Genomic DNA, 26666 nt, shown 5'->3' with positions numbered 1-26666 from the left:
TATAAAAAAAAAAAAAGTCAAATGCCTCTAAAAAAAGTCAAAACTCAGAAATATCACCAAATATTTACCAAATCAAAAGATTATTATCTTCCAAACTGCATAATTGCATTATTGGACCTCGTTAAGATTCTATATATATAAATAATAGAAGTATCCGGAAAGAGTTTCCAATCTTTCATTTTCTTTCTTTCTTTCTTTATTGTTATTATTATGTCCTTTTTTTGTCGGCACTATTTTCAGTTTCTGTGCAGTCGAATCATTTTGTGCGCTATTAGATTTTTCAGAATAAAGTATGCATCCATATATATATATATATATATGTTAAAAATATAAATAAATATTGCGAGTTTCGGTCGAATTTGATACTTGCCCACATTACCAGAAGTTTCAAAGTTGCCGTTGAATGGAAAGAAAAAAAATAATCAAACCATATAAATGTTTTATAGTTATATTTGTGATCTCACCAAGTTCATGGATCCACACGAAAGGTGGCACCGAAAAATAAAAATAGTGAAGAAAAAAAAAATCTCTTGGCTCTGTGGGTACACATTAAAATCGTACCAAAACCGCTAAAAAAAAAACATGAAACAACAATGTTCTTCTATCTTTTCCTCATATAACCAGAAAACCCTAAAAAAAAACCAGACATAAGAAGATGAAATCCAACACGTTTTTGTCTTGAGAGTTACACGACCAATGTACTGTCTTTTATCTTCCCTCTTTTTTTTTCTTCTCTGGAGTCTTGAAGCTTCGCGTTCTTCCTCAAGCGTTACAAAAATGGTGGACACAAGCTAAAATCTCTGCAGCTCTAACTCCAGTACGTGGTTTCTCTCCATCGTCGGCGTATCCAAATAATTCTGATCCGAGGACGAAGAAGAATACAACGAACAAATCCGAATAGAAGAGAGTGTACTTATCGTATTAGACTTGATATCTCGCCAGCCTTTCCTTTACAGGAGGATCCAAAGCAGACATACACTGCTCCCATGCTCCATTTCTCAGCATCTGAATCCATAAAGAACATGACCACAAGTACCTGCTTAGTGTTCTTTTACAACAGAGAATGGTTCATAAAACCGAATGCAGGGTTCGGGTTTTTTGTTTTTTTTACCTGTTTGTATCCGTTCAGTACTTGGCAGACTTCGTTATGGAGGTCTTCGCTTCTGATTTCCTGTTTGCAAAAACGGGTAAAGGTTGGATTTTTATTGTTACCCAGCGATCAACCGATCTTTCATTGTTCATCAGTAAGATTTCATGAAACAGGGGAAGTCAAATTTATATGTATCTTTTCCACTTACGTGCCAACTCGCGATGGCTTTGCAGAGATGAACAAGCGAATTTACACCACCAGTGGGATTCACTCTGGCCTGGAAAAATGGCATGGAGAATGCTCGTAAGTAGGGACAGAATATACGTATAAATATAAACAGCTGTGTAGTGAAAGAGAAGTACCATTGCACATAACCCTCTGAATGCATCTTCCTTCTCTATATCATCGCGTATCCTGAACAGAAAGAACGGTTTAAGGGATTGGTTTTTTTTTTTTCGAGCAGGAGTTGGAAATCTACGAGGTCCAGATCCAATCCAACAAACAAAGTCTACTAACATCGACAAGGCAATGCACCACGGTTGCATGAAGTGCTCCATGTGTGGAGCGACAAGGTCTGGACGAACCCATGCAAGCCTCCCGAGAGTGATTGCACTGTTTTCGATCAGTGACTTGTTTATATTCTGCGAAAACGCAATCAGATAGCAGACATATTCACATGTTTCGGTTATTCAGACACGGCTACAGAATTTAGATCTTTTGGGTTCACTGGTTTCACCTCTCCATGCTGAAGAATCAGGCCAAGGCAGGAGACAACGTTGATCACAACGGGTGAGACTTCTTGACGAACCTGAAACATGTCCATATCAACGAATGAAGACTGGAAAACTAAATCCCGGGTGATGAATTTGTATAAAAACTTCTGAAATCTTGTGTTACCTTGACAGCTAACTCTCCAATGGCCCAGCATGCATTATTTGCAACAGAAATAGTATCTCTAAGGAGGTTTACGTTCTGATACAAAGCATCCGTAGAATCAATTCAAAAGAGGAGGATAATAGATGAGAGAGATAATAAAACTAGGGATACCAACCAGTTGCTTGCTCGCAATATCAAGGAATTCACTCAAGCGAGGACTCAGATGAACAGGGCATACCTGTCAGTGCAGCAAAAAAATACATCAAATATGTTAGAAGTAACATTGCATGTGAGTTAATGATGAATTTGAATCTCATGTAACTATAAACTATTCTCGGCAACACACCCCATAGCTATTTCTTCAAAGCCTTAAAGCCTCTAAATCTTTGAGAATGCAACTTACTCTTGCAAGGTCGCCAACAAGGGCAAAAGCACTTTGCCTCACATCAGGAGCTTCATCCATACAACATTTGAGAAGCATATCCCTCAGATTACTTTGTGATACCTGGAATTATAGCGAGTAAGCAAGAGCATATCAGATTATATGAAAATGAAATTAGCCATCTCTATAGTATCGTTGAAAACTTTTGTCTGACCACAGAGAGATCTGTAATGAACAGACAAATAGAGAGCATGAATCCAACATTAAAAAGCATTCTACAGTGACTATTAAGCAAATCTGAGCTTCTTTCGGGGTTTGAGATCCATTGGATAGAAAAAAAAACGTGACAAAAATGTTCAGAGAAAAGAAAGTACCAGGGATTCTATTCCACTGCCAAGCCCTTCGGAAAGTCCAGAAAGTAAGTCGAGAGAACAAACAATGAATTCTTTGTCATATTGAGCCCCAGCTGAAGCAGGATCAACCTGTAAACATTACCAAAACAAACTTTAAGCAGACGACAAACAAAAGAACGCCCTCGTTGCTCTATCCGCTCTAGTAAAATATTAAAAGCTGTCACTAGACAAATGCAAGAATGCATCACTTATATCTAGACCAGAGTATACAATTGGCAAAGGGACAACTGGAAAAGAAATGCTCCGTTTTTTAAATTTCTGGAAACGAAACCTTAGCAAGTTGTTGGGACTGGAGGATATCCATGCATCTCTGGGAAACAGGCTGAGCAAATTGAGAGAACCCCACACCTAAAGCCTGTAATAAGTAAACAACATTTGTTAGATACAGACAGTTTATGTTGCAGTTCAAGCTCGCATTGATAACATGGATGATGAGCCCGCCTAATGATAATGATGACAGTATCATAATTCAACGAAAACTTCTCTGGGAATTAACTTGCTTACATTTATCTTTTCAGTGACTCAACGAGGCACAAACAGGGTACATTTACTGATTATTGAACCATGAAAAGTAACTTAACTTGTGCAAACAGATTCAAGATCATACAGATATTTAACAAAGTGTTGACCTATGTCCATACCTGCGCAATGGATGTGAAGCATTCTAGCAATGGAAAGAGATCTTTGTCTGAGTTTGAAAGCTGTTGCCACTTTGCAATAAGTGGAGGCATCAGAATCTCAAGATAAGCAGGCTGCCCAGAAACGGAATAGTAAGTTGGAAACGCAAGTTAGATACTGCCCCCGGCAGATTCAAGCTGAAAATTAACAGCAGGACTAAAACGAGTGGGACAGAAAAATAACAGGGAATGGAGACAATCATCTACCTTGTTCAGCTCCCCGCTGACAGAATCTGCCAGTGTTCCAATAGCGTCATAAACGATTCTTAAGTTCCGCCTCTGGATGTGTGAAAATCAAATGTTACAATAGATTTAACAAAAATAGCCACCATAAATATTTAACTCTGACAATGCTCAGGAGGATCGATTAACCTGATACTTTCCAAATGCGCACATTAGGTGCTGCAATATGACTCCAACATGTGGAACTAACTCTTCTGCAGCCTCCTGCAAGTTAATAAAAGCTAGCATAGTCAACCATCATTCAGAGCAGATATATAAAAAACACAATGTAGGTACCTCTTCAAGAGTGGCAAAAGCAGAACAGGCAGCTTCCTGGACTCGCTTGTTTGTGTCCAAGAGCCTCTGAAGAAGACCCATAAGCACTTTCTCAAACTGTTCATAGCCCTTCTGATGGCCACTTTCCTGGAAAAGAACAGGAAGATATCTAATCAAATCTCCTTGGAACAAATAAAGTAAGATACATCCCATGTAAAATTATACCTGGATTATATACTTGCTAAATCGAGAAAGCGTCCAACAAGATATGCTTCGAATGAGAGGGAACTTATCATCTAAAAGAGGGAGAAGAAATGCTGCAATCTGCAAGAATAAGGTTCTAGCACCTTAATGTCATGGATGCAGAAAACTGAATGATCATGACAAAGATTAACAACAAACTTGCCTCAGACAGATGAGGATAAAGACCATTGATGCAACCTTCAGCAATGGCCCCAAGGGCCAAAACGGCAGCTTCCCTTTCTTTCCAAGCCTCATCACCAGCAGTCGATAATTTTGCCTACAAAATACGAAACGAGATTTTAGACCAGTGCCTTGTTTTCATTCCACAAGACCGAAACGATAGACAATTTCTAGTTTAAGACATCCTTGATAAAATATTAACACTAGTACAATGCTCAGTGTACTGCTGTACTGCCAACTCCCCTCCAAAGCACACACCAAACAGAAAAACAGGCATAGACATGTAAAAACAAGAGAGAACACAATACAGATAAACTGCAATAAGAAGAACAATAACCTGAATAAGGGGCATGAGCGTTGGGAGGATCTCATCTCCAAATACGTTAGAGAGAATGTCAAGAGCGGCTGCACTGCACTTTCTTAAATTCCACACGTTAAATGAATCATCATCCTGTACCCAAAGAAAGTCATTATAGCAGGATCTATATAATCTGAAATTTGCATTAAGCCACTAAGCAATTCATACAAAACAAATGCACCACATTTTCAACTACAACAGAGAAAATGAAAGTCAGTCACATACATCATCATCTGCATCCTCTGATCCATGAAATCTCGATGTATGAAAACGAGGTTTCAAATCCTGTAAAATAAAATACCATGAATAACAGTTGAAGAGAATGAATATGTAAGTCCTTGTGTGGTTGTGCAAGCACTAAGGACAATCAATTGTACCTGATCCCGGTCTGGTTGCGATTCATCTTCCTGCAAAAGCGAAAGGTTTCCGGATGTCATAAAACTGCAAAGTTATAAACTAAGAAGGTAAAAGAGCATGTATAACAAAAAACCAACCTCTGCATCCAAAAGTGACTCATCATCGTCTGCATAAGCCATGTTTGAAAGTAAAACCTACAACAGGTGCAGATAATATTTTAAGGGGTTCAACTTGTAAAACTCAGGAAAATTTCAATGCCTAAATCCAAACCAAAACCAGAAGAAGCGTCAACGTACTGGAATTAGACGAGGAAGAAATTCTTTTAAGTTATCTGGTGGCAGTTGAGCATCACAATACGCAGACCTGACAAGTCAAATTTACTTTGAGAAGCAGCAATGAAGAAGATGCGCTCAAGAGAGCAGAGAAAACAGACAAACATCTTAAATATCAGAGCTAAAAGAAGAAATGGCTAAGTTGGAATATAATAATATGGGAATTACCAGAATTCACATGCTTCAAGAGCCACTTCTTCGTCAGGGTCCTTGTTCACTTGTAAGATGTATTCCATGACATTCCTGACATGAGGCTGAAGAAGAGAATGTGTGTCAAATGCAAAACAGGATATCCCCATATGATAGACCGCAAAAGGAGGCTACAGATATCATTGGCAAAGCATAGATGCATGGCTAAGGCAAGGTTCTAACAGACGATTGAGAGCAAGAGACAAGAATCCTCTCATAAAAAGGAGTGATACTGGAGAAAATCTGAGGCAATGTCTACATTAGTAAAGGCGCGATGAGGCACATACCTCTAAGAACGAGGGACTAACTTCAATAAGCTGCACAAATGCTGAACAGACCTGTCAAACACAGAAAGACAAAACACAATCAACAGAATCACAATAACTTCCCAAAATTAAATTGGGAATGTGATCAGATCATATCACAGCTAAAGTGGCAAATGAAATAAAATAAATGCCCAGCACAAAAGCACAAAAACGAGTTTTTCTTTTTCCTATTAGAGAGCGGGATAATTAAAATTAAAAGTCTAAAACCGGCTTTAGGTCCTCAAATTCATGATAAAATTTGATAAAATAAAAATGCCTGGTAAGCCATCAAGCAATACGCTCTAAATGATTTACCAATTTTCTCACTTCTGGAGCAGAATCATTTGCAAGGAGAAATAAACCCTGAAGATACTTATCCATGGAATGATACAAGGCCTGCAAAGACATACTGTTAAAATCTACGTCCCTCCATCTCTAAGGTAAATCAGAGTTTTATAAGTAATTATTGATATTCTTACAGCAGGCATTGTTATGATATATTGGTTTACAGAACCCAAGGCGAGCTTCCTCAGTGAAGTATGGGGCGACTGGAAAAACTGCTCAACAAAACAAAGCTAAAGCTCAGTCTCGTGAAAACCGATCAAACTGTAAACCTGTGTGCTTTGCAACTTACTCAAAAAACCCATGTGACAAATACAGAATTAGATACTCACTTGAAATAACCTAGGGAGAAAAATGGTGATAGGCCGTTCTGCTAAGCCAGGCACTTCTAAATCCAAGACTTGAGGAACATCCTCACAAACCTATGTCACAAATGATCGAAAACACCAATTTCCATGACCAAGAACTTCAAGATAAATAAACCCCCGAGATAACTTCGCAACTGCATTACTTGGGGACTTTATGTTGAACCGAAGAACAGTAGAACAGCTGGCTAGAAACTACCAACATACCTTTGACAAAGCATCCATGGCACCCTCCATATGAATCAGGTCATTACTGTCTAAACAATTTACAAGTGCTGGCAAAAGCTCAGGCCATCCAGAAACCCCCTCTAGCTGAACAATAACACTGATGATAGTTCCAACTGTTGTCCGAATTTGCTTGTCGGCTGCCCCCAAACAAGGCAGCAACTCCGACTTGATGTATTTCTGGTTTTCTGGAGTAATCGATGCATAAGCCCCCCGTAGATTATTTTTCAGCAGCAGCCCAGCAGCTTGTCGAACCTCTATGGACCTACCCTGATCATTTTACCAGTACAAATTAGCTAGGATACAAATGTTTAGAAACAGAACCTAAGCGAACATGACCAAATGTTCCAAGAACCAAACTTTTCAAGGTTCAATTCTTCAAATTTTACTATGCATTAATTTACAGTTGGGTTTCCAGAAGATTTCTGCAGTGATTCGGGTATGAAGTCAATTAGGAAAAAACAAGAGATCAAACAGCAAAACCCACGCAACATAAGCACAAGCTGTTGTAGTACTAACAAATCACAGACCACCTTAACCCAAAATGAGACCAGAAGATCTCAGTTCTAACCAACCAACGATATGCAAGACCCACAATTCTCCAGCAAACACAATCCTACAAAAACGCAGAGTCTAGTAAACTGCAAAACCAACAAAACCCAATAGCGAAATGAAGTCAACAACCTCGAAACCCCAAATCCCATGACAAAACAAGCGAGCTCACGAGAGAACCCATAATCTCCACAAGCAGATTCAGCCAATAGCAAGGCAGGGAGAGAGGCGACAGCAGACAGATTTTCTCGGGAAACAAACAGGAAAAAAAAAGGAACCTCAGCGCGAACAAGGATGAAAGCTAGATAGTTATTGAAATCGGGCGACTGAGAGAAGTGCTGGAGCTGCTGCCAAATCTGGGACTTGTCGACGGCGGAGGAAGGAGAAATCTGCTGCTCGAGGAGGCCACAGATCCCGGCGAGGCCATCCTCTCGGGGCTGCCACGACGCCGGAGCCGCCGCCATGATCGTTGGCAAACTGGTAAATTTGGTCGTGGGGAAAGGGCAGAAAAAGGAATTTGATTCTTGGGACAAAACACAAGAGCGGAATGTGGAAGACAGAGAGGAGGAGGAGGCTAAGTTTGGGTTTTGATGGGTTTAATTTTTTTTAATTAAAAATCATTATAATGAAACTCGAAATGGCTGTTCCTAAGTTTATTCACGATCTCGGGGTAAACCGGGAAAAACCGGTTCGGTAAATTCAAGCATTTTTTTGGTACAACTTGGTTGGTATAAGTCTAATCTTGTCCAATTGTTTTACCTTCGTTAATTTACCAGATCCATAGGGGTAGAAAGATTTGCCAATGATTGCGTCGCGACAATGGTTTTTCAAATAAAACGATTTTAAAAGGTTTATAAATGCCAGATTCAAAACAAATTGACCTCAAAAACTATAGATGCCAACAAATGAAGTATAAAAATCTTTATATGGATCTTATACAATGAATATCAATCATTTCAATTGCACAAAGAAAACCAAATCACAATGTATCTCATGATAATCGAATTTTGTAGAATCCGGTATGATGACTGGTTTAGAAGCAAATGAACCAAACCGTAACCGAACCGAGTGGTTATGATTTCTCTAAAATAAAAAAAATCGAATCCGAACCTCAATCGAACCGAAAAACCGAATTTTTTTTAAATAAATATTTTTTATCACAATCGAACCGAATATAATCAAAATAATCGAACCGAATATAATCAAAATGGACCGAATTCAATGTAAAAACCGAATGGTTATAATTTTTTAAAAATCGAAATAATCGAACCCGAATATATTCAAACCGAACTCGATCAAGCCACCCGGTCTTATACAATGAATATCAATCATTTCAATTACACAAAGAAAATCAAATCACAATGTACATTTTGTACCTCACGATAATCGAGTTTTGTAGAGTCCGGTATGATGACCGGTTAACCAAACCGGGGGAGGTCCAAAGGGCACACGCAGCGCAGGAGCCGTGGACCAACTGATTATAATCATTTTGGAAATTGCTTTTTTCAAGAAGTGGGACCCAAAATTATTGGGAGCATCCCCCCTTCTATCTGATGCCTAAAATCCCGGTTCTGATCGCACGAGCATTTGTTTTACCCTAAACCCATCATCCATCATTGGACCAAATCTCCTTACAAAAAGCTTGGTTTACAGAATTTGTCTCAGAATCTCTGAAAGCACGTTCACAATTTAAAAAAAAAATCAATTCTTAGGAAAAAAAGCAGCGTGTTTACCTTCTAAAGATTTGAAGTTGGCCCAATAAAAGTGCAGTAAGCTTTTTTCTTCAGAAGTAGCCCAAAAAGCTCAATGCTCTCTGCATTTTTTTTTCCAGACATGGACAATACAACTCTCTCTACTCACTTCATTAGTGTGCCTCTTAGTCATGTCTCAGTGACAAGAGGCAGTGAGCCTTTTTGGTGAGGGATGGCTCATGGATGATGATGGGGAAGAGAGGCAAGTGATAAAAGAGTACAACAACAGGTGTATGATCTGCTTCTCTGTCTTCATGAAAGAGAAACCATCATGCCCTAAAGCATTTTTTTATCTATCCATGCTACAAAAAAAAAAAAAGGGAGTAAGGGATCTATGGATGGACTGCTTCTCTCTCTCTCTGGCAAATTCTGAGATTTTTGGAGAATTCAGAACTCTTGATCTGATCTCCTGCATTTCCAAATAATCTAATGTATAAGTTTACGGCTATTTCAAGTTCATCATTGCTGTGAGATTTGATGATGCAAAAAAAACAGGTCCAGACCAGTACGAGGTGCATGAACACTGGTGGGGGTGGATACTTCGTCTATAGAAACGCTCGAGTAGCAATCACTGCTCCAGGGAACGATCATTTCTGGTTCTTGGCCGCCTGTTCAAGACAAAAAATAATCTGTTAGAAAGCAAATAAATAACAAGTTGGCAAGAGTTGCAGTTTTGGAAAGTTGGATTTTTTTTTTTTGGGAAATGCAGGATAAGAACCAACCAAAAGCGTCTACTGACTCGGGAAAGAACTAGCTTTCAAAAACTCGAGAGCTGAAAGATTACAAATTTCAATCTTGTGGACAATAGCAAAGATATAAACAAAAGCGTGTGTGAGATGTGAAATGTGAGACCAAGTACTTGATGTAACTGGAACACCTATTTACAGTTACAAGTTAGAATTGCTAGACCAAAAAATATCATAAGATAATGGGAATGCGAAGTAGAAAAAGCTTCATAAATCAAGATATATATACTATGATGTGTTGACAATACCTTCCGTAGTTTCTCCAATACCGAGTCCTCGTAAGCCTGATAACCAGCACCTACTAAGTTGCTTTGTGGCTCATCCTCTGCAGATTTTTCAACGGTGGGAAACTCTGTTTGCACTGCTCGCTGAAGAGGTACAACGAGCAGTGGATTAGATAGATCGCCACACAATGTTCCCATGGCAGCAACCTAAGAGAAAGGAAATAATGACAACATTGAATGTTAGCTTGAAATATAGACAAATGGCTCAAACTACAATAAGGGAAGTAACGAGTAATACTTACAGCTCCATCCTTCGTGGCCATGATGACAAGGGCAGAACTTTTCTTCTTTGTACTCCTGATAACAACATCTTCAACCTCGCCAAATTCTGAAAAAACTTCTCTGAGTCTCTCTGCTGAGTAACCTTCACCGAGTTTCTCCCATGAAACCTTCAATACTCTCTCCTTATCCAATTGAACCCCACCACTATCATACCTTTTCTTTCTGTCTATACCACAGTCTAGAGTTTCGGAAGGACAGCTTTTCTTTGCATGTTTTGCGCGTATCCTGTCTATCTCCTCCTTAAGCTTCCTTGCAATTCTTCCCTCTTCGTCATGGGCTCTAACAGCGGGATCAGGGGCAAAAGCAAAACGCTCCCTTTCTTCCAAATCTGACATCATCTTACGCCTCTTGGAATCCACTTGTGATTGCCTTTTCTGTTTTTCACGCTTGACCCTGAGAAGATCATCAAACAACTTCCGGGCTTTTTCATCTTTGAGGATCTCATAAGATGTCTTCAGCTTCTGAAACTTCTCGTGAGCGTCTGGATCATCTGGGCGTTTATCCGGATGCAATTCCAATGCTTTCCATTTGTACGCTTTTGCAATCTCCTTCTCACTAAGCTTCATACCCTCCTCGCCAGAGGGTAACCCTAGAACGACATAGTGATCGACAAAATCCTCCATTTCTTCTATGCTGTTCTACCCTGCTCCAACAAACAACCAAACGGAATAAAAAATCTAAGCAAAACTTTCAAAGAGTAAACCAACATGAAATTCAAAACAAACCTTAATCAACCTGGAAAATCCTAAAATGTTTCTAGCAAACAATAGAATGGCCTTTTAGGGTTCTTTCTTCCCCTTGCTCATGCAGAGAACTTTCTCTAGCCAAAAAAAGCAGGCAAGAATTAATTAACACATACGGGTAAATGCATATGAGAACTAAGTATCTTTCGGTACTCTTTGAAACCCTAAATCTGGAAAGAAAAAAATATTAGAACTTTAACATTTCCTAGGAACAGAAAACCAGAATTGTTCTCGGAACAGACAAACAGCAAATTTCCCAGCACAATTGAGCAAATTAGATCCACGACTAGAAACCAAGCCACCCAATTTCTCAGAATAGCCCACGAAATTCCAATACATCAGAATCCAAAATCAGGCATCCGATAAAGTTCTATCGCTAAACCAGAAAACGAGCAAATCGAAACCCTAGCTGGGCAAACAGAACGAGAATGGTTCAGTAAAAGTCCCAATTCAGAGCCCTAGCTCAACACAGATAATTTCATAAAATTCCCAAACCCAAAACCCTGGCTAAACAAATCAAATCAACACAAAAAGGCGGATCCAAAAACTTGTAAAAACTCGAACGATTTCATCGAAGCCTTACCAGAATCTCCCCAATACGAAACCTGATGTCCGTGAGCGAGAGAGGAGAGAGACGAGCACTAGAACGAGAGACGACGGAGGTTCAAAAACTTTTATTAGTTGAGTCAATAAAAGGGGTTTTTTACCCAAATAATCCACTTGGTTCACATCTATTTCATCTGTTCATCATCGAAAACATAACACATTTTTTTCCCTGCGAAAAGACGAAATTACCTTTAATGAATTACGATATTTATCCATTCAAAAACAATTTCGTAATTAAGTCTAAATATAGTTACAATTGATTCTAAAAAAGATGACAAAAAATCATCTGTCTTATTTTTAGTTGTATATCAGTTATATGTTAGTCGTAATAAAGTCGCAAAAAATAAAACGAAAAGGGTATTTCAGACTTTTCCCACCGAAAAGTGGGTTAAAATTGAAAAAAAAAAATTTTTTTTGGGTGGTGCACACGGAAATAGATGCGACCCAAGTGGGTTATTTGGGTGATTTTCCCCAATAAAAGTAAAACTTTATTATATCGTTTTTTTTTTCAAATTTATTAGGTTTTTATTTGAGTTTTTTTAATAAAGAACTCATCTATATTCAATTCATAAACTAGTCTGAAAACAAAAAATTTACACATCTATAAATTGAATATAACGGAAAAATTTTATTATAAATTTATCTTGTTAGCATATAAAAAAAAATTCTTTCTATAACGTTCTAAATTTTACAAAATAGGCCGATCTATGATGGGCCTTGATGGGCCGAAACGCAATGTATAGACCCGACATGTGGAGAGTGGATCTGGACACCGTAAGAGCTGAGGCTGACTATTCACAGTTACAGAGCTTTCTATTCTGCCCTAGCGACGGAGCGGGAGAAACCAGATAGAAAGCTGAATCTCTCAGCTCCTCGCTTCTCCTGCTTCTTCTACTATTCCTTCCAAAGGTAAGAATCTGTAACGATTCCAAACTGAAATTGATCATATGATGCCCTCTTTTTCGTAAGATTTGTTGTCGTGGAGCTGTTTGGTGCGGATAGTTTCTAGGAGAAACCAGGTGTAGATGTTGATTGACTCCCCAGGCAATGAGTTGGGAACTCGGTCTGGTTGCTCTCTGTATGACTACTTGTTTCGTTGAAATTCCTGGGGTTCATAGAGTTTAATTGATTTCCTGCGTTTCCTGGACAGATTCTGCTGAAGTTATGGACTTTGATGAGTACGAGTATCTAGAGAAAACTGTTGAGAATCCTCAAATCGAGAAAGAGATTCCTAATGGCGGTGATAATGTAGCAAAATCCGAGGAGAAAGAGAAAGAGCGGAGTAGGAGGTCGAGGCAGAGAAGCAATGAGAAGAGGGACGATGATGATGACGATGGTCGACATTCTAAGAGGACGAAATCGGGAGATGAAACACGATCACGCCACCGCTCACGGTCTAAGGATGTGGAGAGGCGCCATCGGTCGAGATCTAGAGAGAGAGAAAGGGATAAGCACAGAAGTAGCCGGGAGCATAGGGATAAAAATCGTGACAGGGGTCGAGACAGGGAAGATAGAAATGGGAAGGATAGGGAAAAGGATAAAGATAAGGATCAGGACAGGAAAGAGCGTGACCCTGATAGAGAGATGGAGAGAGATCGATCACGGAGAAGCAGAAGTCGATCAGAAAGGCATCGAAGTCGTGAAAGAGAACACCGGGAAAGAGACTCCAAGGACCGTGATAGAGAAAGCAGGTGCCTGTTCTCCTTTTGTTTTGTTCTAACATTACTATTCTTATTCCAATTCAATTCAATCATTCAATGTGATCTTGGTGGCATTAAACTTGTGTGCTGAAGTCTTTTTTGATCGCAAAATCTCTTTAGTATAGGAATATTGATTTTCACATAGGGATCTTACCTTTACGCTTGCCTACTTCCAGGTTGTAGTGTCAACAATATCAAAGAAAAATTAAAACATTTAGGTTTTTGGTATGGCTTAAATTGTTGAATACATCCTAAAACTATAAACTCATTCAAATGTGTGATTTATGATTTATCTTTACTCTGCGCTATTTATTTCACACTATCTTCTCATTTTTAGGACCTTACTTCTTTTTATGATACGTTCTGCCTCTTAAAATACCTGCTGCATTCTTTTACTGCTTCCTCGATCTTTCTTTCTTCAAGAAGGGTATGTCATGGTTGGTTTTGTTATTGTTAGTCTAATGATTCAACAATGAAGATACTGGCTTTCAGTGCTCTCCATTTTCTCAATTGGAAGAATGCCATATTTTATGTTTTTTGGGTTATGCTAAATAACTATGAATCAAGCTTTAAGTTTTAACAGGTTCATACTAATGCTATTAGGTCCATTGGTATTGACATCAGTACAACTTGATGGGGCTCATTGCGTTTAAGATTATCATTTTTATAGGAGGTAAAAAGTTTGTGGTTTGTGACAGACTTCAGGTTGGTCCATGTTAAATTCGACTGAAAGAAGATCTGAGTTTAACTTTGTGTTTCTGGTCCAGCTCTTGTTGACTTTGCATAGTTCGATGCAGGGCCATGTAGCTCGGGCTTCGAGTGTACACGCATAATGGAGACATTTTTTCTGTTTTGGATTTTTATAAGATTAACGTATCGCACTATTCCTGAAGACTGCTTCTGATATATTCGCCGTGGCTTAGCCTGAAGTTGTCGGGCATATATGGAAAATTTTGAATGAAGGTCTGTAGCATTCAATAGGAATCGGGCTGCTAAATGCATGTTTGTTACTATTATGCAGACGGCCTAAAGATAAAAAGGAGGATAAGGTTGAGCCTGAGGCAGATCCTGAACGGGACCAGAGAACAGTTTTTGCCTATCAGGTATATTGGATGGGATGGCTTTTACTTCTTGAACTCTAATTTATGCAAATTATTGATTTATTGGAATGCAACAGCTTGCTTTGAAGGCAACTGAGAGAGATGTGTATGAGTTCTTCTCCAGAGCTGGAAAGGTTTGTTGTCAGTTTGCTAGTTTCATGTCCCGTAGTTTCAACGCCCTCCTTTGTGCAACTATTTTACTTTCACTGATGATCAAATACAAAACTAATGACCTTTTACCTCCTAATTTACATTTCAGGTACGAGATGTACGCATCATTATGGATCGCATTTCTAGGCGTTCGAGAGGAATCGGGTAAGTTTAGGACGAATTGGCTCTTTCAGAATTCAAAGGCAACGCTAGTCTATTACTGTAGATGTATTCTTAATTGTTTATGAAATGATTAGTATCAAACAGAAAAATGTGATGGTAAGCTTGGTGTCAATTACTGTGTCTGCAGATATGTGGAGTTTTATGATGCAATGTCAGTCCCTATGGCAATCGCACTATCTGGGCAGCCTCTACTTGGTCATCCTGTGATGGTAAAACCGTCAGAGGCAGAAAAGAATCTTGTTCAGTCAACAACAGCTGCAGCTGGAGCAGGAGGGCAAATGGGTCCCTATTCTGGTGGAGCCAGACGGCTTTATGTTGGTAACCTGCACGTTAACATGACAGAAGAAGATCTCCGGAAGGTAGATAATTTTATTTCTCTCAGTAACTGGGGCTTTCTTAGTGAAACTTGTAACTCTTTGAGTGGATCTTGCTGTCTGAGTATTAGTATGTTCTTCAAGTTTATAAAATTATTATCTAAGAGCTTATCATAGGAATCTTATTTATTGTTGCTAATTCTCATAATGATATTGTTCTTTTGTTATCCCTAGGTTTTTGAGCCATTTGGAACTGTGGAGTTGGTGCAGATACCCCATGATGAAACTGGTCATTGCAAAGGATTTGGTTTTGTCCAGGTAGGTTGAGTTTTTGTCAAACTTGATAGTGGTGTTTTTTGTGCTTTCAGGGTTTCCTTGTTGATGTTCCTTCTCGTTGACAGAGCTCTTTCTTTTTTCCTCTCTAAATCTCAAAGTTTGCCCGTTTAGAGGACGCAAGGAATGCATTGAATCTGAATGGCCAGTTAGAGATTGCAGGTCGTGCTATCAAGGTAAATATTTTTGGGAAGGTGGAGCTTGTTATAGAATTGTCTTTATCTAGTGTTAATTTCGTTTTCAAATCTCCAAACTATATTCAACAGTCTCCTATGCTATAAAACTCTCAAGCAGGAATTCTCTCTCTTTGTGATTAAGCGATGTTACATTATAGCTTTTAATCTCATGGGTTTATATTTGATTTCCTGTCAGGTGTCAGCCGTGACAGATCAAAATGGAGCCCAGGACGTTGAACCAACACAAACCACTGGCGATTTGGATGATGATGATGGAGGCGGCCTGGTTAGTAGCTTCTCAATATCTCAGATAAAACCTCCAAAAAAAAGAGGGATATTATGGATTCAGATAATCTATATTAGGCCTAATAAAGGATGGAACGATTTGCCATACCTTAAAAATGGACCATTGTCACACTATATTTATTGATCAGGGAAGCTAATGGTCTTGATGAACAAGGATAGATGTAGAATTTTGTGTTCTCCCTCAATAACTATGACTGTAACAGCATTGCATAGTAATACTAATAGTCACAATCCGTGAAGATGGATCAATTTTTTACTATGTTCGTTTTCGAATCTACAGAAACACATATTCAATAGTTATGCTAAAAGGTTATGGTATCCATGGCAAAACTAGTAGAAAGGCAGAGTTTAGTTTTTTTTAATCTATCATTCCAGTGGTATATTCATATTTGCAACCGTTCTTGCTTAAACTGCAGTCCCTGAACGCACAATCCCGAGCGCTTCTCATGCAGAAACTGGATCGTAGTGGAACTACATCAAGGTTTTCTCTTTGCTACATTTCGATTAATCTTAGCTCTTACAAAGTCGGATTCTTTTCCACTAAAACCTGTCATTTTTTTTGCAGCACTGGCCTCACTACAGCGGCAACGATTCCCGGTGCAGCATCAGTAATCTCTCCGTTGGTCGCTCCTCTAGGACTACCCGGAGCGGGCATTCTTCCCGGTGTAAATATTCCGACATTGCCTGACCCCGTCGGTGTTCCTACCGAGTGTCTGCTACTGAAGAACATGTTTGATCCAAAGACCGAGGTCTGTCATCTACCAAAACACTCCTGTTCTTACGCAGGTTCTGACCTCTTTAGCTAACCTTTTACGCTGTCTGTATGTCAGACCGAGCCTGATTTCGACCTCGATATCAAGGAAGATGTTCAAGAAGAGTGCTCCAAGTTTGGGAAGCTGAACCACATTTTTGTTGACAAGTGAGTAGTTAGTCAGTTCACTTCTCTCTCGTTTCTTCGAAGCTTACCATATCGGCCCCCCTACTTCTGATCTCTGATTTTTTCGACGGGTTTTTCTGTTAATCCAAACAGGAACAGCTCGGGTTTCGTGTACTTGCGATTCGAGACTGTCCAGGCAGCAATGAACGGGCAACGTGCTCTACATGGAAGGTGGTTTGCAGGAAACATGATCACTGCAACTTATATGGTATCGACAATACGTTCGGGTCGATATGTTTCTCGATCTCGGTCTCGTTAATGGCGATTTTTCTAACGAAACGTCGGTTTTTTTTTTTTTTTTGTATTCACAGACTCCACAGATGTACGAGGAGAAGTTCCCTGAGAGCAAGTAAAATGATATTTGGGACTGAGACAGTCGAGATGAGAAAGGTGAGTTTGGTCTGAAGCAGAATTTGATGGAATGATTACAGAATTGTGTAATGTGAAATTTACAGTATTTAGATTTTTAACATCTACAGAAAATATCCATTTGAAAGTTTGTTTTTAGTGTATGAAATTAGATTTAAGCAGATACTGTTTTTTTTTTGGGATTTTTTTTAATCTTCCATGTTACTCGCTTGAAATACCTTACCATTTGCAAATCCAAATCTTATGATCCTGAATCACCATTATATTATGTATAATAATATTATCCTTATCCTATTTTACATCTCGTAGAGTCCGTTGTTTGTTTTAAATCTAGAGTTTTGAAAAAAAAGCTTAAAAAATCTAGGTTTTGAATCTAACAATAAATTTTTTTTTAATATCACTTGTAACAAGTTTATAAATCGTCTAATAATACGTATATTATATTATATGACTACGAAAAATTTGCGCATATGTAATATATTAGTAGGATTAAGCGTAACTGGAGATAAGGGTGCGCTTTGGAATTCTGTTCAGAATTTTGGCGGTTTGGTTTGAGAATAATTTATTCGGTATTTTAAAATTTGCATAAAATTAGTACCGTATATTATTCGGTTCTGTTCTGATTTTGGTATGGTTCAATTTCGGTTTTTGTTAAAAGAATTTAGATTTTCTTAAGAAAATTTCGGTTTTTCGAGAATTTTATAAAGTTATGTTCGGTTCGTTTGAGGAAAATTCGGTTCTATAAAAAACACATCTTTTGAAAATTTTTAATGGTACGGTTCAAAAAAAATATCCGAGATTTTCGGTTTGGTACAATTGGGTTCCGAGTAACAAAATCAAAACACCCACCCCTAATTGGAGAGTTAGTTGTGTAGATATAAATATATGTATCAATCTTATTTGTATTTTTGAGTGTTGCTCTTCCAAAATTTACAATAATTCCAAATTATTTCTAATAACCCCTTCTCAAATAAATCTAGATTTAACCCTCTCGTTACTCTTCAATTCACTTCTATATTTTTCACCTTTTTATCTAATAATTTTATTTACCCATTTTTGTATGTTTACGGGTAAATAATACACCAAATTTTTTACAAAAATCTATAGATCTATTCTCCATTTTCTCTGTTTTGTAAAATCATCCATTTAGATTTTTGAAAAAACTGTTTTCCTTTTTTTCTCTACATATTTCCATTGTGAAATCTAGATTAAGTACCCTTTTGTTTTCTGGTTTTGGAGATGATCATTGCCATTTTACTAAACGTATCTTTATTCCTAATTCTTAAGAGAAAAAAAAATTCCTTCAAAAGTGTTACCTTAACAGATACGTAATAAATAGAAAACATTTTGCCCAAGAAATGAATCATGCATTACTACTTGATTGTTAATGAGCAGATGGAGACTAAACTTGATTGTGGTAATGGTGGATGTGATGATGGTGAAGGAGATGATGATGATGGTGAGGGCTGCTCATATCCTGATTGATTTGATGATCGTGTAAGTGATGATGAACCCCATGACCATGACCGTGGTGATTATCATAGTTTTGATGATATTCAACACCGTTCTTGTCAACATTCCCCATCTGATCATCATCATCACCACCACCATGCCATCCTCTGGATGTGTTTCTGGTTATTTCCAGCAATGAGTCCCTCACATGCTCGGCTTGCACCATCTCACTATCTTTCCTCTGCAACACAACAACATATATACATATACATATGTATGTTCTGTCCCTTTCTCATCTGCAGATCCGATATAAAATCATGAAGGAAGTTTTACCTCAACCTTGAAGACATTTGAGACAAGACCGAGGAAGCGAGTTGTGTTTGCGTTTGTGACCTCGAGCCCTAAAGAATCCATAGCCTCCATCAGCTTTGTGAATCCGCCCGGTTTGTATTCACATATCACCTTCACAAAAAACTCCTTTCCATCTACCTGAGCCACATCCACCTGTGGCTGAGACCCCCCACCCGAATGACAAAATCCTATTTCGTTACAACGAAAATGTAGCAGGAAAAGTGAGATTCTTGTTCTCGTTAAAGATGTAAACTAACCTCCATTTCCTGTCCTTTCTCGTTGGAACTCTGATCATGATCCATGTCTTGTTTCAGATTTGGGACATTGGTGGTGTTGCATGAGAGACCAGAGTGAAAGCCCTTGACCAGATCATTGTTACCTCCAATGGCGGCATTTCCATTGTGTCTATTGGATCCATCATCTGTGTCCAAATTCTCTTCAAGCTCCTCTTGTAGCTCCTTTGCCTCGTTCTGCAACTCCTTCACATAGTTTATCGCATCCCCGAGAATCGACGCCCTGTCCAACTATATATATGTATATCGCCAAAAAGGGTTTTAGCGAAAACGAAGAAAAAAAACACGAAAGAAAGAAGAATCGAATTCCGAGAAGTGTATGTGCAGATATATACCTTGGATATCTTTGGAACCAATGAGCGAAGAGCATAAAGCCTATCGTTTAACTTCTTCCTTCTCCTCCTCTCAGCCATCAGGTTCTTGGCCTGGGACCCTTTTCCTGTCTTCTTCTTAAACTTGGCATCATCGTCATCATCCATTTGATCACTACAATCCGAGCCCGAGTCCAACCTCCCATTCTCATGGCTGAAAGTTTCCTTATCGTGTTGTTCCTTGACCAGTAAGCTAGGGTCACAACCCTCAACGTTATGCATATCCATCGCACCAGCTTCCATGGAGTTGTGCAAAGCTTCCATGCCGGCAATCTCATCTTCAGCAACCACCGAGTTAAACGGGTTCATATCCATCTGCTTATTCTCCGGAAGGAACCCTAATCCGTGATAATCATTCTTCATCTTGATGTGTTCGGCCTCGTACTCGCCCAGCTGCGGCAAGAAATTGAGCCGGATTTGTTGATCGTACGAAAGATTCATATCCTCCTTAGCTCCTTTATGATCGAATCCTCCGGATATTTCATATGGCTTGGATTCAACCTCCTCTGCTCCCATCATGTTCATCGACAATGCCCCGGTCGATGTGTGATCCAATAAAAAATTGCATTCTCCCATTACGAAATCTACAACGTGCTGATCTTCAGACACCTACGCAATAACAACATTCGTTCTAAATGTTTTGTCCGAAATCTGCAACCAAAACTAGAAAGAGCTACAAGATTCAAGACAAAGTATTACAAGGAACCGTACGTACTTGTCTGGTCACAAACAGCTCGACCAGCCCACCTGGCACCGGAATTAATACCCTAGTGCAGGTTATTTCCTGAATTCAGAAACCAAAAAATCAAGGAAAGGAGTATATTCTGATCATCTGAAGAATCTTAGGATTAATTTAGGGTTTTTATAGAGAATCAAGAACATGGTACCTGCCGAAACTCTGGCTCCGACCTGTCCAAGAAGTTTAACCAAGCAGTTTGGTTTGACACCAGAGTCTCTGCATGAATCCTACAGCTCAGAGATCAAAACAAAAATGAGAAGACACATTGAGGAAAATGAATCGAAGACCGATACGTACACATGTACACACGTGTATATATATGTGTGTGTGTGTATAATACCCGGATTCGAGAGGGATTGAAACAGGAAGATTAGCCAAAAGTTCACAAGATTTGGTCCTTGGATGATGAAACATAACATCCCTACAACTTGAGGGCACATCGCCCGAGAAACAAAACCCTTCTCCGCCATTGTTGTTGCAGTCTAAATTACTGATGATCTCTTCTGCTCCGCCGCAACAACAACCCAACCACTTCACAAACCTGTCTTCGGATAAGAACTCAACTTTAACATGAAAGAGAAACCACTAAAAAATATATAATTAGAATATCGATAGAACCTTTGATCGTCACTCAGCTTCCACAGAACGCAGTAATCCCAACCTCTCGTCCCCACGAGAGATCTCAATTTCCCCAAGAGATTCTGCATTGTGCTTTCCATTGTCTAAATCACTGCATATATGTACATATTTATATATATACAAAATATAAAATTTAATAACCTTTTAGCAAAATCAAAATAAATACTGAACATGCATATATATATATATAACCAGAGAATCAAAAGGATCATAACATACAAATTGTTCAGACTGTGTAACTCGCCATAGAACATAAACAAAGGCAGAAAGAAGAGTATAATGATATATAATATATAAAAGATCCATACAAAGTTTGAGCTTTTCAATGGTGGCTCCGAAATCTCATAATATCACAATCACCAGAAGACCCATATGTTCCATTACAACTAACCTTGCAAAAACTTTACTTATATATATTCTTCCTGAAGTATATATGTATATATATGTGTGTATATGTATATGTAAGAGTATATTTTCTTTGTTCTTTTTTTGGCTATTTTAAAAGAGCTTGGCTGTTACTCTGGTAGGTGAAGTGCAGGCCTTGCATGAAAGGAAGAGATTGATAAATGTGTATATATATATATATATATACATGAGATATATCAATGTATACATATATGCATATATATATATATATGAAAGGGAATATATAATATGTGAATAATGATGGAAGGAGCAGATTGCATGACCTAAGATAGCGTGCAAAACCCTAACTACCTTTGTTGAGAGCTTCTCTTCGTTCCGTTTAGGTTATATATTCTTCTTTCGGTGTCTCAACTGCTCTTTCCCATTTTTCATTTTCTTTTTTTTGTCTTTTTAAATAAAATAATTAAATCAATTTCAAGAACAAAAAAACCGTTTTTCCTCTTTTAATTAGGATTTTGATTCTAAATTTGAAGATAATAACATCTCACGGATTAGATACTTTTAACATATATATATATATATATTCTTTGTATCAAAGATGAAACATAACATGTATATATATATATATGAAAAAAAATGTTAAGGTTGGACAAAGTGACAAGGGGGGGAAATAAAGGGAATATAGAGACATTATTGCGTAAGATGATGTGTAGATTTGAGCAAAGTTGGTTCAATCTTGTCTCCTAATCTATACTCATATAAAAGACCTAACTGTCCACCTTCTCTCAATCTGAAAATCCTATATATATATATATAATTTTGTACTATTTTAAATTATAAAATATAAAATGATTGACCAAAAAACAATAAAGATATTCTTATTTGCTAGCATATATAACCGTGGATCCAATATCAAGTGGCTCAACTGTTAATATATAGAGAAAACGTTTTTGTAATTCAGATTCGATTCTCCACTTTAATAGGGATATTCACATGGATTTCTCAATAATCTAGGAAGATATAATTGTACCTAAAACTCGGTGAATTTTCGAATTATAAAAAAAATATAAAAGTCGAATTGGTTTGGATTTAAAAATAATTTATGTTTTTGTCAAATCATTTTAAATATTTCAATTTTTATATAAAAACTAATTTGTGTTTTCCTTCGGTTCTTAAAATTGTGAATTGTTAATGTCATCCTCTATTTAAAAAAAAAATTATAAAAGACTTCTAACGGAAAAAATTAAAAAAAAAAAAAATAATCCAACGCTTACTAAAATAAAAATATGTGAAACTATGCGAGCAGTCTTTGAAAAGACAAGTTTTAGGATACTAAAATATTTTTCTAACAATTTTCCACCGTGTAATCTCATTTTGTCACAAGTCTTATGATTAGTTTAAGAAATCCATTTAATGCCCTTCCAAACAAAATTCGATGCTTTGGTCTTATTGAAATGAATGCTGAATAACTGATTCAAAGTGAGATTGACTTCCGACAGTGTGATTTCTTAGTAGTATTTTCACGTTTGGAGAGAGAGAGAGAGAGAGAGAGAGAGAGAGAGAGAGAGAATCATTTACAAATTAATTATTCAAGGAAAATAAATACAGCAATTATTAATTGAAATGGACAATCAAATTTCATTCGACCACATTAACAAAAGCTGACAATTCAACAAACGCATTCGTCCATAAGACGGTCCATATATATAGTAAAGGAACTATGCATGTAAAATATGTCATATTCATATCACATTACACCAAAAATAAAAACGATTTAAATGGAACTATGCCTCTTCCTTCCATTTATTATTACTTTCTTTTTTATGTACGAGTTATTTTAATGCAACGACAAGAAATTAAATGACATTGTAATTTCCTTGACACAAAAAAAAAAGGAAAAATCAAGTCGATAAAAGCATTCCCTTGAATGATCATTTTTATGGCATTGGGGCCTACAAGAAATTAAGTGACATTATAATATCACATCGACGATATAATATATATATATATATAACGTTTTAACAAATTGCTAAAGATTTTATTCAATTTATCAAATGATTTCAAATACAAAAACTTTAGCGTGTCACGTAAGATGGTTTTGGACAAAACGATTTTATTTGTTTTGCTTATGAAGAATATATTCTAAAACAATATATTTTATATGTATGGATCTAATTCTTTTAATGATGGAAAAAGCTTAATAAGATGTAAAATTTGAATAGAGGATTTTAAAAAAAACCCTAATATACGTATCTGTTTTTTTTTCATGTGATATTTATTCATAGCAGAATCTCCCATTTGCACGAAATTAATCTAAAAAGAGGAGAAAATTGAAACGTAAATGGCAAGAAAATAAAAGGGCACTTTCTAGAAAGTAATTTTTTTAAAAATGATATTTTACATTAATCACAAAGGTGACGCAAGTGATCTTATGTATGTGCTGACCAAAGCTTGGGAGATGTATAAATTTTTTTTCTAAATGTAAAAAAAATAAACTTTTTAATGAAGGAAAGTGATTAAAAAAAAATATCAATTTTGATGAATTATGGCAAAATCTCATTGGCATATTACTTTCAACAGATACTTTAGATACTCCAATAAAATGTGATAATTAAACGCTTTAGATTTCACTATTTTCAGAGAGAAACTATTTCATTGTTACCACACACACACACACACACACATATATATATATATATATACAGTCTGACTATGTATGGTCGATAGAAAAATCCGAATGATAACACAATTAATGATCAAGGAATGATATTATAAATTTGGGTGGACAGTTGAATGATATTTCACCAGAACAATCCAACATAACATTTGTTTTCGATTTTCATTAAGATTTTAGATTATGAACATAAAAAAATAAATAAATAAGGAAAGAAAGCTCCATAAATTTTTACAAGATATATATATTTTTAAAGATATTTTCCCCTTTCTGGATTTTTTTTCCAAAAAAAGAAACCCATTTAAAAGTAAGATTTTGTAATCTAATGTTCAAATAAGCGCGTATCTAAATAATCAGATCAAACATATTGAATTGAAATATCCAATAGATATATGTAAATTTTATTTTAAAAAAAATTCATCACAAACTATATATAATATGGTATAATATGTAGATATATAAATTCCACCCGAAAAATTAAGCAGATGGAAATTTTAATTACCTTCAAAAGCGAAGACCCCCGCCGGGATCTCTCAAAGTGTGAACGAACAAACGCACGTGGCTCATGCAAGAGCCTCTGGATCAGTCAGCAGGTTTAGAAGATTTTTATTTTCTTTTTTACTTTTTCATTTTTCTCGTTTTGAATCTCTCTCTCCCCCACTCTGTCAGCTTCTGGAAGATTGCTCCAAGCAATTCCCAGTCCAGCAATTAATGGTCAATCGACGAAATTTCAATAATTCCTCAGTTCCTCTCTTTTATTTATAGGTTTTGGTCAAAACGTATATAAAATACAGGGCCTCACATGCACCAGATTCACAGTATATATACACTCCATATACATTGTATATTCATTCCTATCTTCTCTCCTCCTCCTCCGTCCAAATCCCTCATTCGCTTTCCATCCCTCCGTCGGTATCTCTCTCTCTCTCTCTCTCTCTCTCTGCGTATATACATGTATATATGTATACTTATGCGTATATGCGCTTGCGTGGTGAAAGTTTGGGTCTTTAATCGAAAATCGGTGTCTTCTTCTACCGTAGAATCGTGGGTCTGTCTTTTTTTGTTGGTTTTGAGATTAGTTGATGGGTTTGAGTTATGTTCTATTATCTTATGCCCTGTTTGTTTGCCGAGAAATTTCTGGGAGAGAATTAGAGATTTTGACGGAAAGTTGGAAACACCTTTTTTTCTTTTTGGTTCAGGAGGTGGGGCTAAGCTGTCTGTTCAGCCCATCACCGCCTGTCAAAATAATCTACCGAACCCTTTTCTTAATCGATTCAAGTGGGTCGTATTGATAATTATAGGTTCAATGGGAGATGTCCTCAGAATTCAGAATTTTGTCTGAAAGAAGAAAAAATCCCTCGTCTTCTTATCTTACCCCCTTTATATATCGGGTTAGCATTTTGGGGATCGTCTTCTATATTAGTCTCGGAATTTCTTGCCGGGTATGTTTGGTGAATCTTTTAGGACAAAACCCCCCCAACTTTGCTTCGGTCTTGTCTTTTTTTTTTTCTTTTCCTTTTTGGCACAAAGCATGAATGGTTGGTGAAACCAGAACGGAATCCAATTGTGTTGGAGTTTGTTCTTTTACGTCCGTGTGTGGTTTTTGACCAATTTTATAGAATTTCAAGGCATAAAGTTTGGACCTTTGCGTCTCCTGAGCTGATTTTCAACCCCAGAAACTCTCATTCTCTCCGCCTGTACAGCTGTTCAGATTCTTGTTTTGTTTATGAGTGTGCGTGTATATATATGCTAACAGGTTCTTCTTCCCCGATTGTGCAGTTCATTTGATAGAAGAATTCCATTGAAAAGTTATGGAGCTCAATCGAAAATCTCACCCGGACTGTGTATATGCCACCAACCCTTACCATGAATGCGCTTCTTCGTGTTTAGAGAGAATTGCACAGGGAAATGGAAGGAACCACACCAAGAAGCAAGGTGATTTTCACTTTCTCTCGTCTCGGGGCGTATGATTAATCATACCGTAAAGCTCATCTCAGCTCGGTTTCCATTGATCCAAGAAACCGGTTTGGTATCGTGAATGTGCTTAAGTCATGTTCTACCATGATGATCCATGGATGGTTTTCCTCGTTTCCGAGCTCATTTCTGATGGGAAACTCGTAAAGGGTTTGTCAGTTTTTTACTGATTTCAAGTGTTGTTTATGACAGCGTCGAAGATTCTTGCAATATCAGCGAGCCTCGGGAAGAAGAAGAAGGAATCAAAGCCACCGTCACCATATGCCTCGAGGCCCTATCAGAACAATGCTGTTGCTAATAACAACGTTTCCCCTAAGGATCGTCGGCCGAACTCTGTAACGAATAAGACGTTTCTTGAAGAAACAAAGTGTTTCTCTTCTTCTTCTTCGTCTTCCGAGGATCTCCCTGCAGAGCAGTATTCTCGGCGTGAGCAAGAACCGCTC

At 37.5% G+C, this 26666-nt stretch overlaps 5 protein-coding genes across 12 annotated transcripts in view; 2 read left to right on the top strand and 3 right to left on the bottom strand.

The window, feature by feature from the left end:
- Positions 1-508: 508 nt before the first annotated feature.
- On the bottom strand, positions 509-7962 carry LOC104819659 (transportin-1). Its single transcript, XM_010549819.1, has 29 exons — positions 7663-7962; positions 6815-7102; positions 6575-6664; positions 6380-6457; positions 6216-6296; positions 5883-5933; positions 5575-5660; positions 5371-5437; positions 5212-5268; positions 5095-5124; positions 4943-5002; positions 4697-4810; positions 4343-4456; positions 4162-4260; positions 3958-4083; positions 3811-3885; positions 3646-3717; positions 3403-3513; positions 3033-3116; positions 2723-2830; positions 2370-2471; positions 2142-2204; positions 1988-2062; positions 1827-1898; positions 1607-1731; positions 1453-1504; positions 1299-1367; positions 1112-1171; positions 509-1005 (listed from the first exon to the last, which is right to left on the bottom strand). Exons 1-29 carry the CDS (start codon positions 7846-7848, stop codon positions 922-924), a joined length of 2679 nt encoding a protein of 892 aa, XP_010548121.1. The 5' UTR covers positions 7849-7962; the 3' UTR covers positions 509-921.
- A 1035-nt stretch (positions 7963-8997) lies between these two features.
- On the bottom strand, positions 8998-11876 carry LOC104819658 (dnaJ homolog subfamily C member 17-like). Of its 3 annotated transcripts, none has more exons than XM_010549817.2 (6): positions 11774-11866; positions 11173-11267; positions 10408-11090; positions 10130-10312; positions 9639-9743; positions 8998-9544 (listed from the first exon to the last, which is right to left on the bottom strand). In XM_010549817.2, exons 3-5 carry the CDS (start codon positions 11068-11070, stop codon positions 9723-9725), a joined length of 867 nt encoding a protein of 288 aa, XP_010548119.1. In that variant the 5' UTR covers positions 11071-11090; positions 11173-11267; positions 11774-11866; the 3' UTR covers positions 8998-9544; positions 9639-9722. The 3 variants fall into 3 exon arrangements, with proteins under 3 accessions (XP_010548119.1, XP_010548120.1, XP_010548118.1); XM_010549818.2 differs by having other exon boundaries at positions 11183-11267; XM_010549816.1 differs by lacking the exon at positions 11173-11267 and having other exon boundaries at positions 11774-11876.
- A 707-nt stretch (positions 11877-12583) lies between these two features.
- On the top strand, positions 12584-17549 carry LOC104819657 (RNA-binding protein 39-like). The gene is made up of 14 exons (XM_010549815.1): positions 12584-12705; positions 12947-13487; positions 14518-14599; positions 14674-14730; positions 14856-14911; positions 15057-15288; positions 15478-15561; positions 15678-15752; positions 15949-16038; positions 16475-16539; positions 16624-16807; positions 16889-16977; positions 17089-17203; positions 17307-17549. The coding sequence occupies exons 2-14, from the start codon at positions 12961-12963 to the stop codon at positions 17346-17348; spliced, it is 1698 nt and encodes a 565-aa protein (XP_010548117.1). The 5' UTR covers positions 12584-12705; positions 12947-12960; the 3' UTR covers positions 17349-17549.
- Positions 17550-18678: 1129 nt separating this feature from the next.
- On the bottom strand, positions 18679-21621 carry LOC104819650 (transcription factor ABORTED MICROSPORES). 2 transcript variants are annotated; one of them, XM_010549799.1, is made up of 9 exons: positions 21601-21621; positions 21189-21300; positions 20911-21111; positions 20719-20797; positions 20547-20615; positions 19796-20440; positions 19425-19691; positions 19150-19326; positions 18679-19057 (listed from the first exon to the last, which is right to left on the bottom strand). In XM_010549799.1, exons 2-9 carry the CDS (start codon positions 21287-21289, stop codon positions 18767-18769), a joined length of 1830 nt encoding a protein of 609 aa, XP_010548101.1. In that variant the 5' UTR covers positions 21290-21300; positions 21601-21621; the 3' UTR covers positions 18679-18766. The 2 variants fall into 2 exon arrangements, with proteins under 2 accessions (XP_010548101.1, XP_010548100.1); XM_010549798.1 differs by lacking the exon at positions 21601-21621 and adding an exon at positions 21518-21580.
- A 3316-nt stretch (positions 21622-24937) lies between these two features.
- The window catches only part of LOC104819651, a 3154-nt gene continuing 1425 nt past the window's right edge, over positions 24938-26666 (top strand). Inside the window, exons 1-3 of one of the 5 annotated variants that reach the window (XM_010549805.1) lie at positions 24938-25161; positions 26029-26184; positions 26416-26666. In XM_010549805.1, coding sequence (XP_010548107.1) covers positions 26061-26184; positions 26416-26666 — 375 coding nt within the window. In that variant the 5' untranslated portion in view covers positions 24938-25161; positions 26029-26060. Of the gene's footprint in view, positions 25162-25322; positions 25692-25732; positions 25947-26028; positions 26185-26415 lie in introns of those variants that run through there. The other 4 variants (XM_010549803.1, XM_010549800.2, XM_010549801.2 and 1 more) reach the window with 4 other exon arrangements.

Source organism: Tarenaya hassleriana, unplaced genomic scaffold, assembly GCF_000463585.1.
Source record: "Tarenaya hassleriana unplaced genomic scaffold, ASM46358v1 Cleome3, whole genome shotgun sequence".
NCBI lineage: Eukaryota > Viridiplantae > Streptophyta > Magnoliopsida > Brassicales > Cleomaceae > Tarenaya > Tarenaya hassleriana.
This window is presented reverse-complemented; position numbering and strand designations above follow the sequence as displayed.